The 16,317-nt window shown below is 41.0% G+C and overlaps 1 protein-coding gene across 12 annotated transcripts in view; it reads right to left on the minus strand.

Moving 5' to 3' along the window:
• Positions 1-257: 257 nt before the first annotated feature.
• Positions 258-16,317, minus strand: part of add1 (adducin 1 (alpha)) — a 30,782-nt gene continuing 14,722 nt past the window's right edge. The window contains exons 5-20 of one of the 12 annotated variants that reach the window (XM_027282020.1): positions 15,685-15,765; positions 15,324-15,473; positions 15,086-15,229; positions 14,867-14,965; positions 14,370-14,543; positions 13,477-13,815; positions 10,563-10,658; positions 10,372-10,464; positions 9,948-9,965; positions 8,843-8,929; positions 7,786-7,942; positions 6,951-7,325; positions 5,825-5,917; positions 4,283-4,298; positions 2,958-3,011; positions 2,358-2,491 (exon numbers count right to left, since the gene is read on the minus strand). In XM_027282020.1, the coding sequence (XP_027137821.1) occupies positions 2,960-3,011; positions 4,283-4,298; positions 5,825-5,917; positions 6,951-7,325; positions 7,786-7,942; positions 8,843-8,929; positions 9,948-9,965; positions 10,372-10,464; positions 10,563-10,658; positions 13,477-13,815; positions 14,370-14,543; positions 14,867-14,965; positions 15,086-15,229; positions 15,324-15,473; positions 15,685-15,765 (1,974 nt within the window). In that variant the 3' untranslated portion in view covers positions 2,358-2,491; positions 2,958-2,959. Of the gene's footprint in view, positions 2,492-2,957; positions 3,012-3,541; positions 4,299-4,877; positions 4,913-5,824; positions 5,918-6,950; positions 7,326-7,785; positions 7,943-8,842; positions 8,930-9,947; positions 9,966-10,371; positions 10,465-10,562; positions 10,659-13,476; positions 13,816-14,369; positions 14,544-14,866; positions 14,966-15,085; positions 15,230-15,323; positions 15,474-15,684; positions 15,766-16,317 lie in introns of those variants that run through there. The other 11 variants (XR_003462857.1, XM_027282021.1, XM_019275535.2 and 8 more) reach the window with 11 other exon arrangements.

The following is a 16,317-nucleotide window of genomic DNA, read 5'->3' on the forward strand; positions in this document are numbered from 1 at the left end:
CATTGTGTTTAAAATCTAACACTTATTACTTATATGTATACACAGTTGTTGATGAAACTAAACAAATTGACACTGTTGATCCATCTTTATCATTTGCTTAACAGTTACCCAGGAAGATTCATACTTTTAATACCGACACATATATAGTAATCATACAATAGTCCAATCACTTGCCTGTGAAGAATGAGATTAACTGTAAATAACATCACATTACTTACAGGGAGATTACGTGTAAATGACTACAATCACACAATGACTTTCACGGTAGTGTTTTTTATTCATGGTTGTAAAAGAGGCAGAACCATGAGAAAACATGGGTGGAAGTATTAAGTCTGTAGATGATATAATGATGACACATTTAAGTTGGAAGAGAATACAAATCAGCGTAGCTGTGAGATTAAAAACAAAATCTATGGTTGACTCAAATGAAAACCATGACTACAAGGCAACCTATAGCTAAAATTAAAATATAATTAGGGGTAGTTAGTTATTTAAAAAGGACAGCGCACACTTTAAGCACTCTACACATGCAGTCATTCGTGAGTTAGACAGTCTGTGTATGTAAAGATGTAGATACACCACCTGTTGTGAACAAAGGCGAAGGTTTATTAAGCGTCTCAGGTTATGTGAAGCTTCTTTTATTTTTGCCTTTTGGTTCACCGTGACTTAGACTGAGGATTAACCTTTTACTAAAACAGGATGAATACAATGCGTAGAGATGGTCTCGTTATTAATGCCCTGCAACCTTAAGCACAGCTCATTTGCCATCATACCATTGATTATATATCAGTGACATAAAAAAAAAAAAAAGCTTCTCCAGTGTACACCGTGTCTTTACCGCAACTGGAAACACACAAGTATTTATGATGAAGTCTATTTGCTCAAAGTGGAGTTTTACACAGGAATAACCAGGTTCAAAAGCTCTGAAATATGATTGATCATGCAGCTTCATAACAGTGACACTGTCATATACACGTTCTGTAACAACTGTATCTATATTTACGATGACTGATTGTGACTATCTAAATGCAACATGTGGTATGAGTTCCCAGACAGTGGTTTATAAAAAGAGGAGGTTCACAGTGCTCTCTCACAGCAAGCAATCATAGCTCAATCTATATTGTGAGAAAAAGCGCAAGAAGATAAAAAAAAAGAAAGAAAAAATTACATGAATGAAATATGTAAACTCACAATATGTAGCATATCTGTCTGTTTTTAGACAGGGAGAGAGGGAGCAAAACAAAGACAGGCTCAAATAATTAGAATAAATGAAAAACATAAACTGAGTTGTTTTTTTAAACACATTCCTTCATATCAACGACTTACAGCCAGGAGCAAATACATGATCAAACCCATGGAGTAATCAACAAGCACAATCGCTTGCCAACACTTACGGGACGACTGACGCTTTGTCTTGAACCACACTGAAACTTCCAAATAATATAAAGCTCTGACGCACTATACAACATACCTGTAAGTTAAGGCTGTGATGAATGATTGTGGGATTTTGAGTTTTAAAAAGAAAGTCAACAAAACACCCAGATTGTATGATTTAGCTTGTATGTGGACGATTTAATCAAAATATTGGATTAATGGGAGACATCAACATGGATTTTGTGTGACTGCATTTTCCAACTGTAGTTCTTCTGGCCTGCTAACATGTAATTACATCAGTGCACAGCTTCAGAGGTAAAATTAGCACTATGCAATTTGTATTTCGTACTGTCAGAAATGAGACGGTACAAGCATTTCTTTCAGCATTCATTATTTTTAAAAGACACTTGGACATTTTTTTTTTTGATACAATCCCAATACATTCTAGTGGTTACAACAGTTTAGCAATACTCTTTTTAAAAAAAGGAGGGCGATAAAACCCTAAAACCTCACATCAAGTGTGTGGGCCTGTAGTAATAGACATGCATAAAAGGCCAGATGGAGTGGACAAGACAATGCACTCACAACTAAAAGCCTCTAATAATTAAAAACCTTTATGCAATCAATCATTTTTACACTGTATACAAAATTGGCACACACTAACGAGGAAAAATAGGTTAATAAGCCAGCGACAAATGATATCAAAAACAACAAAAAGCGTAACTGTGTGTAACTGTGGCTTTGCTCGAAGGGTGCAATGATAGCAGACAAAAAGCGAAAATGAAAAGAGGCAGAGGCCAGCCTTGAGGACCGATCCGACATTCACCAATCTAGGACTCTGTCTTTTTTTTGTTTTTCTTTAGGAAGGAAGGAGTGCGGAACTTCTTTTTCTTTTTGGACGGTGATTTGCTGGGAGACTCTTCACCGTCCTGGTCGCCAGTGTCAGCGGGTTCCTCCCCCTCAGCTGCGTCTGCGTCTGCGGCGGCAGGGGCAGAGGCGGAGTCTTCGGCAGGAAGTGCTGGGGCATCGGAGGGGTCATCAGGTGTTAGATCTGGAAGGGTCTGTCTCAGGGTGGCTGCGTCACTCTCATCTTTATAGGACTGTTCTGGCAAGGACTCTGGGAGGTGGGAGGAAGAAGGAGAGAGTTATTGATCACAGAGGACATTTGATGGCTCGGCGCTGCTGAGCTTCCACAGCACTAAGACCACAACAAATTGACCACTGGATAAGCTCTTAAATCCACAGGATCTTCTACTGTAGTGCACAAGTTCACACAACTTGCCCTCTTTAGTTTATGGTATCTATGAGATTTATGTATTTTAAGACACAAAGACAACATGTGCTCCATAGCTGAACAAAGCTTTAGAGCACTAAAGTCTAACACAGCTCTTAACACAATACACCCGACACCGAAACCAAAACCAAGATTTGCGGTCTCTCTTGCATTGCATAACACAAAAGCATCCCAGACACACCATCTCTCCTTATTAAGAACACCAATGAGCAACTAAACATAAGAAGTTGCTCATATTAATCCTTTTATTTCGACAGGCCCGAGCTGGCACACACCATTTTCCTTTTACCTTCATTTAAGCAGGGAAAACTTAATGAGTGCAGTTCTCTGGGTCACTTGCACCCTGTGTACAAACAAAGAAAAATCAACGTATACAACAAAAAAATATTGCAATGTTTTCCCAAGACTGCAATAACATAACCACATAAGTGAGGCTACAGAACAAGTCAGGCGCAGAATTAAAGTTAAACTGAATCAAAACTGCCACACAAGGACAAATATGTTAAAAAGGCCTTGATTATCAAAGAGTTAGAAAGTCTTAACCAGTGCGTACACTATTACATTTGACTACAATTTAATCCATTTGCTGGGAGTATAGAAACTACCTCGAGACGTTCCCTTTGGTCTTAATAAAGAGTGCTAGAGAGAGAAAGAGTCTCTTCTTCTTGAAATTGTTCTTGGAATGATATATCAGCTTACTAACACTGGTTTGCTACTTTAATAATTTAAAAGAATTCTACAAATAAAAGCAATCAGTAAATTTGTTTTTGCAAACTGAGTTTATTCTTCAGAGTTTTTATTTGCTCTTATAAAATAACAATTAGCTAAAACTGCTGCTAAAATCGGCAAAAAAAAAAAATAATAATAATAAAAATGATGAAATCAATGATCACTGGCTGAAGATGAGATGTTGCTTTTGTCAAACTAAGTCTGAAATTACCTACCGTTTAAAAAAATTACCATGATAATTCGGTTTTACCATTTGAAATGAGTGGTCATGTGTAGTGTAGCAACAATAACTAAGGGGGATTGATAAATGAAATATCTTTAAGTACAGCGTGACTGCTGAAACTGGTCATACGTTTCACTGTTTTTATTTCTGTGTCAGCTTTGATTCAACTATGCTTTTCAATCAAGTGATAGTTACTCGAGTGACTGCCTCATCCTTTAAAAATACTCCCAGCAAAAAGAAACAAATGTTAGTGCTGGATCCAGGAGATCTCCATGGATCATTGGCCCAATGATCAAGCTCAGGTAGAAGCTGCTCACACAGTGCAGTCATGTAAGCAGTCAAAACAACTGCAGCTTTCTTCATGTTTAATATAGCTTGCATGCTACAGAGACTAACGTAAAAAAACAAAAAACAAACAAAAACAAAACTTTTGTCAAGACCTGAGAAAATGCTACACAATCAAGTCTTCATTTTACATCTCATGTCTGTCAGAACAGAGATGAGGCCGAGCACACAGACAGATAAAATGGAGACTAAACAACACCACGCAGCCAAGCGCCGGATCTCAACCATCTTTCAAGCTAAACCAACAGTGAGTCCCAGCAAAGCCAACAGCAGCAAGTTTGTTTCCAAAGCCACACTCAAATAAAGCACTGATGTACCTGGTAAAGGACTCGTCTGTAAGACAAACAACATTCAACACATTTTCAAAACGTTACCTGATTTTCCTATGAAACAAATATATAGAGTGTCATACAACATTGACAGAATGTGCATATGTGCGAGGGGGTTTGGTTAAGTTGATAGTGGATCGTTGGCAGGAAGAGAAGAGAGGTTATCCGTAAAACGTAAAAAGTTTGGTGGGCTGTAAGGTTACTTCAGAAACATCCTCCGCTTTTGTTAAGACCAGGTCACTGTGTATCAGGTAAATGGGACTTTAATGCTTATTGCAGATCTAAAAAGGGTCGCACCTGAAAATTTCATGATAGTGGAAACAGTGATTTGTGGCTAATTACAGGAGAGGGAGGAGCTCTGAAATAACCCCCATCAACCCCATGAAAGAGATTCATAGTTCAGAGTTCAAACTGACTGAACAGTCTCAAACCCCGGAAAATGGGTTAGTTAGTTCAGAACACAGAGCAGCTCTACTAGTGAAGCCATGCAAAGAAAAAAAAAGGGGGGTAAATGACCAAACACAGCTGTGGAGGGTGGAGGGTAATCAGGAGGGTGGTGAGGAGGTGGAACAGTACATACTTACTATGGCAACAGGTACTCTTTTGTATTTCCATCTCCTGATTGTAATCGCAGCCACAAAGAAGAAAAAGCACAAGTAGAAACAAATGTCTATGCAGATCAAACCACAGGCACTGTGTTAAATTAAAAAAAAGAAATTAAAATGTGAAATAGAGAAAAAAATAAAAATAAAAAGATTTTTAAAAGAATGGCTGGAACCATTCTTAGTAACCCCAAAAAGATGAATGGAAGTGAAGGGGTAAAGGAGATACCGTACATAGAGACATTTGTTATATAACAACATTTCAGTTTCATTAGATTACACCTGCGATCAAAGCTACATATCCCCTTCATCCCTCATACTGACTATAACTGTCTGCTGACTAGAACAATAAATAACTGGCTGATTAATAATTTGAATAACGCCAATTACTGTTTAAATAAAAGTAAGTAAGTAAGATTGCTTGGTAGTTCTAGGGCGACGATTCTGGTATCATCATGGATGATACTGTTCACATAGGTGTAATCCAATTGTAATAAAGACCAAGAGGGAGAAAATAAAATAAAAAGAACAGAAATAGACTGAGATGTCTGCACTGGGGTCTATTAATAAATGCTAAAATTACTCATTTTTCACCTATAGAATATTTCCAGACATTAAGTCTGGATACTGTGTATTAAAGTCTTATCTGCGCCTGTAATTTCTCCATCTCTCATAGCATCAATTTGATGATATAATCAAAACCTCTTGGCCTGTTATTACAGAAAACACAGCACAGCAACCGTAGTAGTATTATTAAAAGACCACAACATGAACAGACCCCAAGACAGACAGGCAGGTGGACAGGCAGAAGCCTCTGCATTCCCTCTGTAGACCCTGGAAAAGCTTAAAAAAACCCAGCCAGGGGACTGGAGAAAACCCATGCTGAACCAGGCGAGCCGGGTATATCGAGTATGTCAGGCAAACATACCTTCTTCTGCTCTGATCGGGGTGCTGGGTGGCGTGGTGGTGGGTTTCTGGTCTTTGGGCTCCTCCTCAGGCTCTACTTGCTCTACCTCCAGGTCTGAATGGAAATCAGCAGGAATTAAACCACAAGAAATTTGTGTTAAACAGAAATCAAGAGCAAATTGGCAGCAAGTGTTTAAATTATGTGTAGGCTTTGATTGAACTCCACATTTTTGTCTTAAAGAATCTTATGAGGTCAACATCGACAACATTGCAACACAAAGAAAAAGGGAGGACAACACAAAGTACCAAACCAGGGAGGAAGCCTTCAGGAGAACACTGCAAAAGCTTTCGAAAGGTTTCCCACTAAAAATCAACCTTGAAACTCCCAAACAAACCTAAACTAACATTAGTTTCATTGAAAAATCAGTCGGAGGCACAGAGGAGAGTGGACACCATCCAGGAAAGGTTAGCAGGAAGAGAAGGAGGACACCATTATTTTGTCCACACATGGATTGCTCTGATTGGATGACTGAGCTCAGACACAACTTCCTCAAAGGTTAGCACATCACTCCACTGCAAAAAAAAAAGAAAAAAAAAAGCACTTTTAGACTGGAGGAGAGAGCACCCTCAAAGAGAGGGGGTGGCTGCTTTTAACACCTCACATCCTCTCTGCTCAGCTCCTCGTCCAATCAAACTGCAGAAAGTTATCTGATCTGACACACCTCTGATGCCTTTAGCACAAGACATCAGAGAAAGAGAGATAGAGAGATAGATAGATAGAGAGATAGAGAGATAGAGAGATAGAGAGATAGAGAGATAGAGATAGAGAGAGATAGATAGATAGATAGATAGATAGATAGATAGAGAGATAGAGAGATAGAGAGATAGAGAGAGATAGAGAGGGTGGGGATGGGGAGGGGCAAATAATCAAGCAAAGGCTTCGAAGATGTGGGTAGGGAGGATGCTTGCGCGTAGTAAAAACAACGGCAGCAGACTCCGAACCCCCAGAAAAAGGAGAAGACACAGCAGGCAGGGATTTCCACAACTTCCACTGCAGAGGTATGTAGTGAGATGGGCCAAGCCGGAGCAGGGGAGGAGGGAAGCGGAAGGCCAGATTTTAGGTCAGGACTCCGCTTCATCTGGTGTACCTGGAGCCTGATCTGCCTTAGCCGCATCTACCATTGAAGACTCCTTGCTGAGGGCTCGCAGCACGGCGCAGTGGAACTCCTTATGCGGGGAGTCTGGAGCTGAAAGAACCTCGTCTGTGCTGGAAAAAACATCGTCCACAACAGTCTCCGCAGAGCCTGCTCCAACCTGGACTGGCTCAGCCCCGCTGGAGAGGCGGCAGGAAGAGGAGTCCTGCTCAGAGGCCGGTGTAGCCGGCGTGGCAGTTGGGGCAGGTGGGGCTTTCAAGAAGGTGGGTGAATGCAGAGGTGTGGAGTCTTGATCCCCCAGTAGCATTTCAGGCTCAGAACAAGGTACGCTGGAGGCCGATCCCTCCTTACTATCATCTCGGCCCTGCACTGTGAATTTGTGTATGTGCGTGCGTGCGTGCGTGTGTGGAGAGATAACGTCACAGTTCGGCCAGTCTGAAGTTCATTAGATGTTTGCATGACTCTGCAGGAAGATCTTTTCCTTTAATACAATTATCTATTTAAAAGTTGCCTAATTCTAAACAGCTCAGGTCTTCTCTGACATTACCGTTTCTCTCTGAGTAATTTTGTTTCTTGAGAGAGGTCAGGGAAGAGTGATTACAGAAGGAGAGAGCTGTAAATTACACAGCACAATTGCCTCTCGTATATGCAAAGCAATTGTATCCTGAGTAGGATTAAAACATTTTAGTGATTAAACTCATCTCCATCGTCAAGTTCAGTTTAGAGAAATGTTGTTACAAAGAGGCAGAAAGGGTGTGATAAGAATATATATATTTTTACATTATAATGAGATTCAGCTCATCTTTTATTCTCCAGTCGTCATCTTTACCTTCAGGGCCTTTCTGTTTCTGCTCCACCTCCTTGCGGTATGCCTCCAGCTCCTGGTCGGTGAGTTTGGTGAAGGGGTTGGGACCCTGCTTGCTGACGATAACCTTGGGCTGGTACTCCTTTTCGATGATGGCCTTGGATGCGGTCACCAGCTCCCCCTTCGGGACACACAGAGAGAAAGCAGAGAGAGCAGTGAGACATCACGGGGAGACGGGAGACGAGTTACTGCAAGTTACACATGGAAGCATTTGACATTTTGAAAAACTAGCTGCAGTGTCAGAAAGTCTCGTAGTTTAAAAAGTTTTGAGTGTACACACAGAACTATTATGCAGCAAGTATCAGCCATAGATGAACAAATGTATATCTCCAGAGCACAATTAAAGCTAACAGGCAGTCTCAGAATTCAGGAAGCACACGTATGAATGTAAAACAACTTTAATCATATCAGGAAACAGCGGCATTGTGCTTTTTCATTCCGTACACTAACACTGATACATAAAAGCCAAGCACTGACACATGTGAGAAAGCCAACAGTACATCACCAGGCACACAAGAAGTAGTTAAGGTGAAGCAAAAGCTTGAAGTAAACATTAACAGCAGTAGTGTTCTTTCACTTACTAACTTTTCTCACTCTTTCAAGGACTTTTATTTTTATTTTATTTTTTTTTAATTCTGCACAATACACGCAGCAAACACCACCATCACTCGATCTAACACCTTCTCGCTTTACTGCCCACTTCAACTTGAAACGAGATGTTTTTGAAATATTAGTGAAAATCACCAAAACTCATGATATCAAACTTTCACCTCAAGGATCCTAGTCAGTGCAAAACCTCCGACAGTAATTAAGCTGTATCCAAAGTTCTCAGGCTTTAGAGTTTAAAAACACATAGAAGAGATAACTATATGTCACATAGCTTATTAAACTAACATATAACCTAATTCTAGCACTATCTATACAGGCCCGGGCATGGTGCCTATCTGCAGGCTCAGAGGAATGACTGGAGGATGATGTGAAAGTACAGGTGAATAGTAATTGTGATTGGAGCAGTAAGTACCTTTCTAAATGATTTAGCAGGACTATAGGACCCCTCGGACACATCGAGGCCATCAATAGTGTCTGTACAGTCAGACAGAGGGGCGTCCTGCAATAGTAAACCCAGTGAAGGGGGGAAGGGGGCACAACCCAGCTCTTAAAACACCAGCACATTCAAATCGACAGTCTGTCAGGCAGGCATGAGTGCGTTCATTCAGGGACATACCACCTTTCACACGCACAAAGGTGGAAAGAGTACTACAATATCTCCCAAGTATGTAATACTCAAGCAGACGTGAGATTGTCTTTTAGAAAAGACGCTCAAAGAATAAGTCCTTGTTATAAAAACACACAACTACACGTCAATCTGTATTTCTGTCTGTAGTAGCATTTTTTTCTTCATTAAAAAGCAGCGTGAGAGCTTGTTAATTAGGGTTAATTGTGTTACTTTCCACCTCTGCATACACGCATACCATAGAGAGACACACAAACATTGGTAATGCATGCAAAGAGACATGGATCTGGAAAGAGATGTGGGGCTGTGAAAAGCATTGCGGTGACGCAACAAACAGCCGAGATCATGCACTGTAGAGACAAACTGTCCACACAGGGGGGTGCTATACAGCATGTAGTCCATACAGTCGGAGTCTTAACAAAATAAAAGCACAACAAGGGCTGCTTTGGTCCTACTACAAACATGCTGGAACAAGTTTTAGATAACCCTAAAACTTGGTTTAAGCTTTGGAATAATTAGAAGCTCTGTTTTCATTTGCTGATGTTATGCTGCTCAAAGTGTTTGAGTTAGACTGAGCTAAGTAAAAGGGAGGGGAAACCATGCTAACTCAACTCACAACATTTTATTTTGCATTTTTTAGGATAGAGTGCATGCACAGAAATAAAATATAATATTAGACTATAGTGGGGATTTTGTTAGACTTTGCAAGAGACCAAAATGACTGAGACGGATAAAAGCCTCAGCTCTCGAAAAGAGACGGCAAAGTTAAAAAAAAGAAAAAAGAAAAGAAAGTAATGGGGGGAAAAACAACAACAATGTATGAATATGGACACAACCTGAGCTGGCAGGTTTGGAGAGCAGAGTGAGGTTTCCTCTCACAAACACTACTCACCTGCCAGATTGTCAATCTCTGTGGTCAAAGAATAATGTGACAGTTACAAAGTCACCCCATCGCTCTTGGACACAACATGGAGGACATGTTTTGCTCTCCGTTATTATTATTGGTGAAGTTATTCCTGATGTCAGATCAGATTATACTGAATGGGTTTTGATTGCAGCCAATTTCTTTCATTATAAGCTTTGTGTCCAGGACAACTTCACGCATAATATTTGCAGCATTTTGGTTTAAGGGGTGAATCCAGACCTGGACAGAATATATTGAGATTTTCTTTAATTAAATGCATTTAAACTAAACAAAAAGAGGCCAAACAGCACAAAATCTCAAGTGTTTCATCAGGATGAGAAACATATTCATCCATATTCTCCAGGTCAGGACTGCAGTGGCAGCGAGGGTTTTTATATATTCACAGACTGACCTGGTTAAAGGAACGTTCCACCACGGTGCTGGCACACAGAACCTGAGACTGGGGCCCTGCTGTCTTTATGTCCTGCAGGTTCTGCTCCCGGATCTACAAACGACAACATTTGAAGTCATGAAATAATGAGAAACATGCAGTGCATCAGGAGCAAAAGTAAAAAAGCAGCAAAAAAGAGAAAAGTGTGATACCTTATTCCTCATTTCCAGGACGTCTTTTGGGTTGGTGTTCATTGGGATGAACTGATTGGCTACAGCAGCCTGGCGGAGTCCGTCTTCTTTTGACCACTGTAAACACCACAAGAAGTGTTAAAAAACCCCAACTAAAACCAGATACACTGAATGACCCAAGCACAAAAATAGATTTAGACAAAATACTATGCAGGCTTCACAATACAAAAACCATGCTGAACTGAAAAAGACAAAGTTGGATGGCTGTAAAAAGGTTTTAATGTTAAAAAGTGAACCAATGATGATGAGGAACATACATGTTTATTTATCAATTTATTATTTATTATATTTATTTATAGTTTTATCAACTTAGCTGGGGACTGTTCTATATCAGTGACTATCTTTCCTGTTTGATGCTTACTTATCAACCTATGATATTAGATTTATTTTCCCAGTTATGTGGGACGATATCATCTGATTCAGTCTAAATAATCTAAAATGGAGAGAACTCGTATTTGTGTGATTTCTACTGAAAATGGTTGCATAGAGCTAAAATGTCATACAAATTAAGGCATTTGCTCACTGGGGGACAGAAGTTTAAAAAATAATTTAAATTAGTTTATTCATCCATAAGAGTCAATGTTAAAACAATAGAAACTCCCAGATGAACCTGTACAAGGCTACTGGAAGTGAGAAGTAAAATCACAGGTTGTGAAAGACAAGAGAAACAGATGTGTGTTTTTACGTGCCGTCTGGCATCTCTTGATATCTTAGTTGTACAGAGGAGCTGCAAAATGTTCCATGAACATATTGGGTATGAGAAGGAGTTACGGCTCATCTTTCTTAAGCTGCTGAGAATTAAAGATTCTATGACAGGTTTTTGGAGCCCACACAGAGAGGAAACACTGACTTTAAAAACATTCAGTCAGTTAAATGCACGCTTCTGCTTAATACTTCAGGATCAGTATTGGCATCAGAAACTGATGAAGACTGTACGCATGACGACATTTTATGGCGCAAGACCCAACGACTAAAGCCTAACGGTGTATCTGTACTAGTGAAATCCATTTGTCATCATCATTGATATACTATTAGAATCAAAAAGAAACAGAAAGGAGGCACACTGAAGCTCAACGGAAAACATCACAGAATGAGAAAAAAAAGGTAGGGGTGGGGGTAAGGGAAGGAGAAGTAAGGGCTGGGTGGTGGCAAGAGGTGAGGGGAGAGTGAGGCATGGCTGGGTGGGTGGGTGACTGAGATGATGAGTCTGGCTTACGAAGCGAGAGTGGCAGTGAGGGGTGAGCTGGCATCACCAAAGTCATTTCCCAGGCTGATACACAACAACAAGGACGACAGAGATAAGAGAGAAACACACCCGAGGACACTCGCCCACGTTGGGACAAAACAAAGCCATTGTCACAACGCTACAGACTAACACAAAGAGTGTATCTTTCCTGCAGAGGATGGAAGCTTTTATTGTCTATGTGAAAAAAATAAATACCCCCGCCCCCCCATTTAATTTACAGTGTTTATAAACCTGGTAATGCTCAGCATGATTGAAGGAAAAAAAAGTCTGTACCCATTTCTTGCACCAAACTGAAAGAGCAGCGGGTGAATATACAAATCAAATCTTCAGCTTTCATGCAAAACATTTTGTTTGACCGTTTTAAACTAGGCATGTAATTCACAGTGGAAAGCGTAAGCTCATGACTTCATTCCTGCGTTCACTTTAAGCCTGGCTGCTTAGCTGCCAAACCTGGGGGTGGGCTAGATGAGGAAGGGAGGGTTTTCTGGATGGAAGTAGGCGGGTTGGGTTGATCGAGTATGAGATGAACATGTAAACGCGATATACTCACTGAGAAAGAGTCTCACAACACAACATTTCCTACTTTCCCAACAGGAGATAATTGATTTAAAAGTCAGGTCAAATACCATGGCTTTTTTTTTTCCCCCTTTTTTTTTCTCCCCCCAAACAAATCCACTCATGCAGGCCTTGAGCTGTTCAAATCCATTTTCAGAATAAACTGAAACCAGAAACTTAAAAAAAAAAAAAAGAAAAAGAAAAAAAGAATATTATAGGAGAGGAAACAAACACACAACTGGGAGCAGTTGAATTAGAAAAGCAGGCCGCATAACTTGTTTGCCAAGAAAATGTTGCTTTCTTGTATTACGTATCTGGCATTCTTCTGGATTCTCTGTCAGAGACATGCCACCTCCCTCCGTTATGCAGGCAATGTACATCTTGTATAAATACACCTTGTGAGCAGGCCCCAAAGCAAACGCTCGAGAGCTTTTGGTTGATATAGCCTCAGATCTCACTGTACTTTCTTTATTTTCCTCCACTGAATCATGTTTGAGCAACTGAGCTAACTTCACTATGCAAAGACAGAACTCAAGGAGTGTGTATTACAGGGCGGTGATCGATGGTGTGGTTGGCAGCAACGTCACCGTGTTCTGCCACATACACCTGGCCCACTCGAGGACTCATGCCACACCCCTGCTGCTCGCTCCTCTGGGAAAAACATCAACACCAACAATGCATTTCACTACTACACATGCAGTGGGGCATGCTGTGGGCAGCTGGCCCGGCATCATGAAGCATTAGGAGACCACAAGAGGAAAAAAAGAGCAAAAGAGGGTCAACAAATAATCACAGCTGTGTTAAAGTATTTAACAGAGCAGAGTCAACTGCATTTAAAAAGGTGGGTTAATAGGACATCTGAAATTACAATGAAAGTGAGCCTAAAAAAGTCACACAAGTAGAGAGAAGCAGAATTCCACTGACTTATGAAGGCTCAATAAACAATAATCTGAGCTTTGTACTATGCTTTTACTCCTCACTGTCTCCAGAACCTCAGGATGCCGACCACCTACCCGTTTCCACCAACAAGGTAGCTGTAAAATCTATACTATGAACAATAAGGTAGGCACAGACCAAGCAGTTGGTTATACAGCTTGGCACGCAGACACCAGACGAGAGAGACTGCAGCAAGGGTTTGACGTGATCGTGTGTTATGTTCGTCCACACCTTAGGCTTCGACTTGGGGCTGCTGCCGTCGGGCCCGTCCTCGCAGGGCTCGCTGGCATTGACCCAGCGGGTCTTGTCGCGCTGGCCGCGCTGGAAGCTGTGTTTCAGTGGGGAGCGAGCGCCTGAGTCACTGTCCTCGCCGTATGAGTAACCACCATGGGCAGAGGAAGCGATCTCCGCGTCACTGTACTTTTTAGCTTTGTCTCGCAATGCCGGGCAGCGGTAAGGGTAGCCCGTCCTGTAACCCTGGGAAACGACAACAAAAACAACAACATGGGTTAGCAAATGGTTAATACAGTAGCTATCCATCAATGTTTAAAGTCAGACTATATAACTTTGACTTATTTTGAAAGAGAAACATATTCGTCTGATCCTTACAAACAAAAACTGTCATATATAAGAAATAAAACACACTCAATTCAATACACTCAAGGGTTTTACTGTTACATCCTTACGTGGTCTGTTCTAGCTGATGATGTGCAGCTTTTGTAACTTATGGTGGCTAATGTCAGTAAAGATTACTGTGAAACTGACATTTCTTCATGAGGTTCACCACTTACCATTGTCATGTAATTGTCATGAAAGGAAAAAAAATGAGTCAGAAGAATAAAACTGTGCTCATAAGTCAAATGTGACACAAGAATTCTGCACAACACTAACAAGAGGGTAAAGTTAGAGGTAGATCTTTGTTCTTGTTAAGTAAATTCTGGAGTTTGGAATAATTTATGCTTTTTCCATCAGTTGTGTATGCTCCCCCTCCCCTGAAAAGCTTTAAGTCGTCCCCGTTTCTTTGTTCTTACCAAGTTGTCGAGCATTCTCATGAGAGCCTCAAACTCCTGCTCCCCGACTTGCCACTTGGGATGTGCAGAGGACCCGTCGCCCGCTGGCTCCGGGACTCGTGGCCGTGCTTTGTATTTCCCCGGATCCAGCATCACCAGATTATCTGGTCCTCCAGCGCTGGCCAGTGTTCGCACCTGAAAGAAATTGGGGGTGAGGGGGGGGGTAAAGACAGACAAACCACACACAGGATCCAGAATACAGAAAGAAAATAAAATGTAGACATGAGGACACACAAACACAGACAAATACAGACATCAACATGAAGGTAAATTAACGTATATAAAGATGTGGAGAGACAAGGGACAAAGACCATTGTTATGAAAAAATGCAGACAAACATATGGTGCCAAATATAACCCAAATGAAAATACATGGTTCTATACAGCCTTCCACAATGTAAGCGAAAGTGATAATCCTCAAGATTATTTGACTTGAATAAAGTTCAGTGTGCATCCTACCTGAATCTCACAGGCGGTGACCAGATTGTGGATGTAATAGAAAGCTTCCTCCACTGTTTCGCCTACAGACACCAAGCCGTGGTTTCTCAGGATGAGCACCTGGGACCAAAGAAAAGGATAATCACATACAGTGCTGTTGGTTTAATTAAAACAAGCATGTTTGCATTTCTTCATGTGTTTTAAAAGTTAGCAGGTTTTATAGTGAAACTCTGTTATTACCTTGCTGTTTGGCCCAAGGTTCCTCTGTATGAGAACACTTTCTTCCTCATCCACTAGTATGCCATAGTAGTCGTGATAGGCCACTTCGCCCAGGGACAATGCCTCAGGTGAGATGGGCAACAGGCCACATTTCATGGCTGATACCTGCAACCAAACAAACACAGGTCACATAAAACTATAACGCGTCATCGCCTGTGTTTGGATAGGGTAGAATTACTTTGCATATACTCTTCCTTACCGCGGCACCTGCAGGTGTGTGTATATGTACAATACACTTGACATCAGGCCGTGCAGCATAGATTGCAGCGTGTAGGACGAAGCCGGCCTGGTTCACCCCGAGATTGGTGCTGCCCCGGTCCACTATCTCACCTTGAAGGTTGATCTTCACCTAGAGAGCAAGGCAGACAACGAGGGGTTACTCAAAGAAAAGGTTTACCGACTTGAAATGAATCTCAAGCAGACAGCAGGCAGGCACTTGTTTCAACATATTTTAATCACGAGGAATGAACTCATCTAGAGGAAGAAATAAGGAAACTAGTTCATTCAGTGATAGAAAGAAAAGACGTGCAGTTTTAATAGAGATCAGCACAGATTCTCACCAGACTGGAGGCGGTGACTTCACTGTACAGCAGCCCAAAAGGGACAATTAGGAAGCGCTCCTGGTCTGAGTTCACCCTGACCTAAAAGAGCAGAAAACATGTTAGATTATAATGTTGCATGAATTGTGCATGAGACAATTGATTAATAAAAGGCGGTTGGATGGGACAAAAGTAGTAGCCAAACTATATTAACTAAGTTCCTGTTGTTTTTACACCTGCAAGCGCCTTTCAAGTTTCTTTCAGCTCATGCAGTATCTTTACCTCACACCTCTTGCTCTTTGCAAATGATAGATTTACTAAAGGCTAGTGATGGGAAGTGATTTTATTGATACCAATGTCATTATCGATTCCCTCACTGATTCCTGATCAATTTTCTGTGTGGTAAAAACAGCAGGCCTACACGGGTTTGCAAAAGCTTTGTGGTTTAACCGCTGTTTCATTTGGAGCTGGTCAGACTGAGAGCCAACAGTCTGTGTCATCATCTAAAATGAATGAAATGACAATATTTATACATTATTCATGATCATTCAGTTTGTCTTAGTCAAAGAAAAATCTGCTAATCCTGTCTGCGTGGTGCTAAAGGTATAACAGGATATTTACCCTTAGTAACAGACACACTGCTGGAAGGGATAA

Source organism: Larimichthys crocea, chromosome IX (assembly GCF_000972845.2).
Source record: "Larimichthys crocea isolate SSNF chromosome IX, L_crocea_2.0, whole genome shotgun sequence".
Classification (NCBI taxonomy): Eukaryota; Metazoa; Chordata; class Actinopteri; family Sciaenidae; genus Larimichthys; species Larimichthys crocea.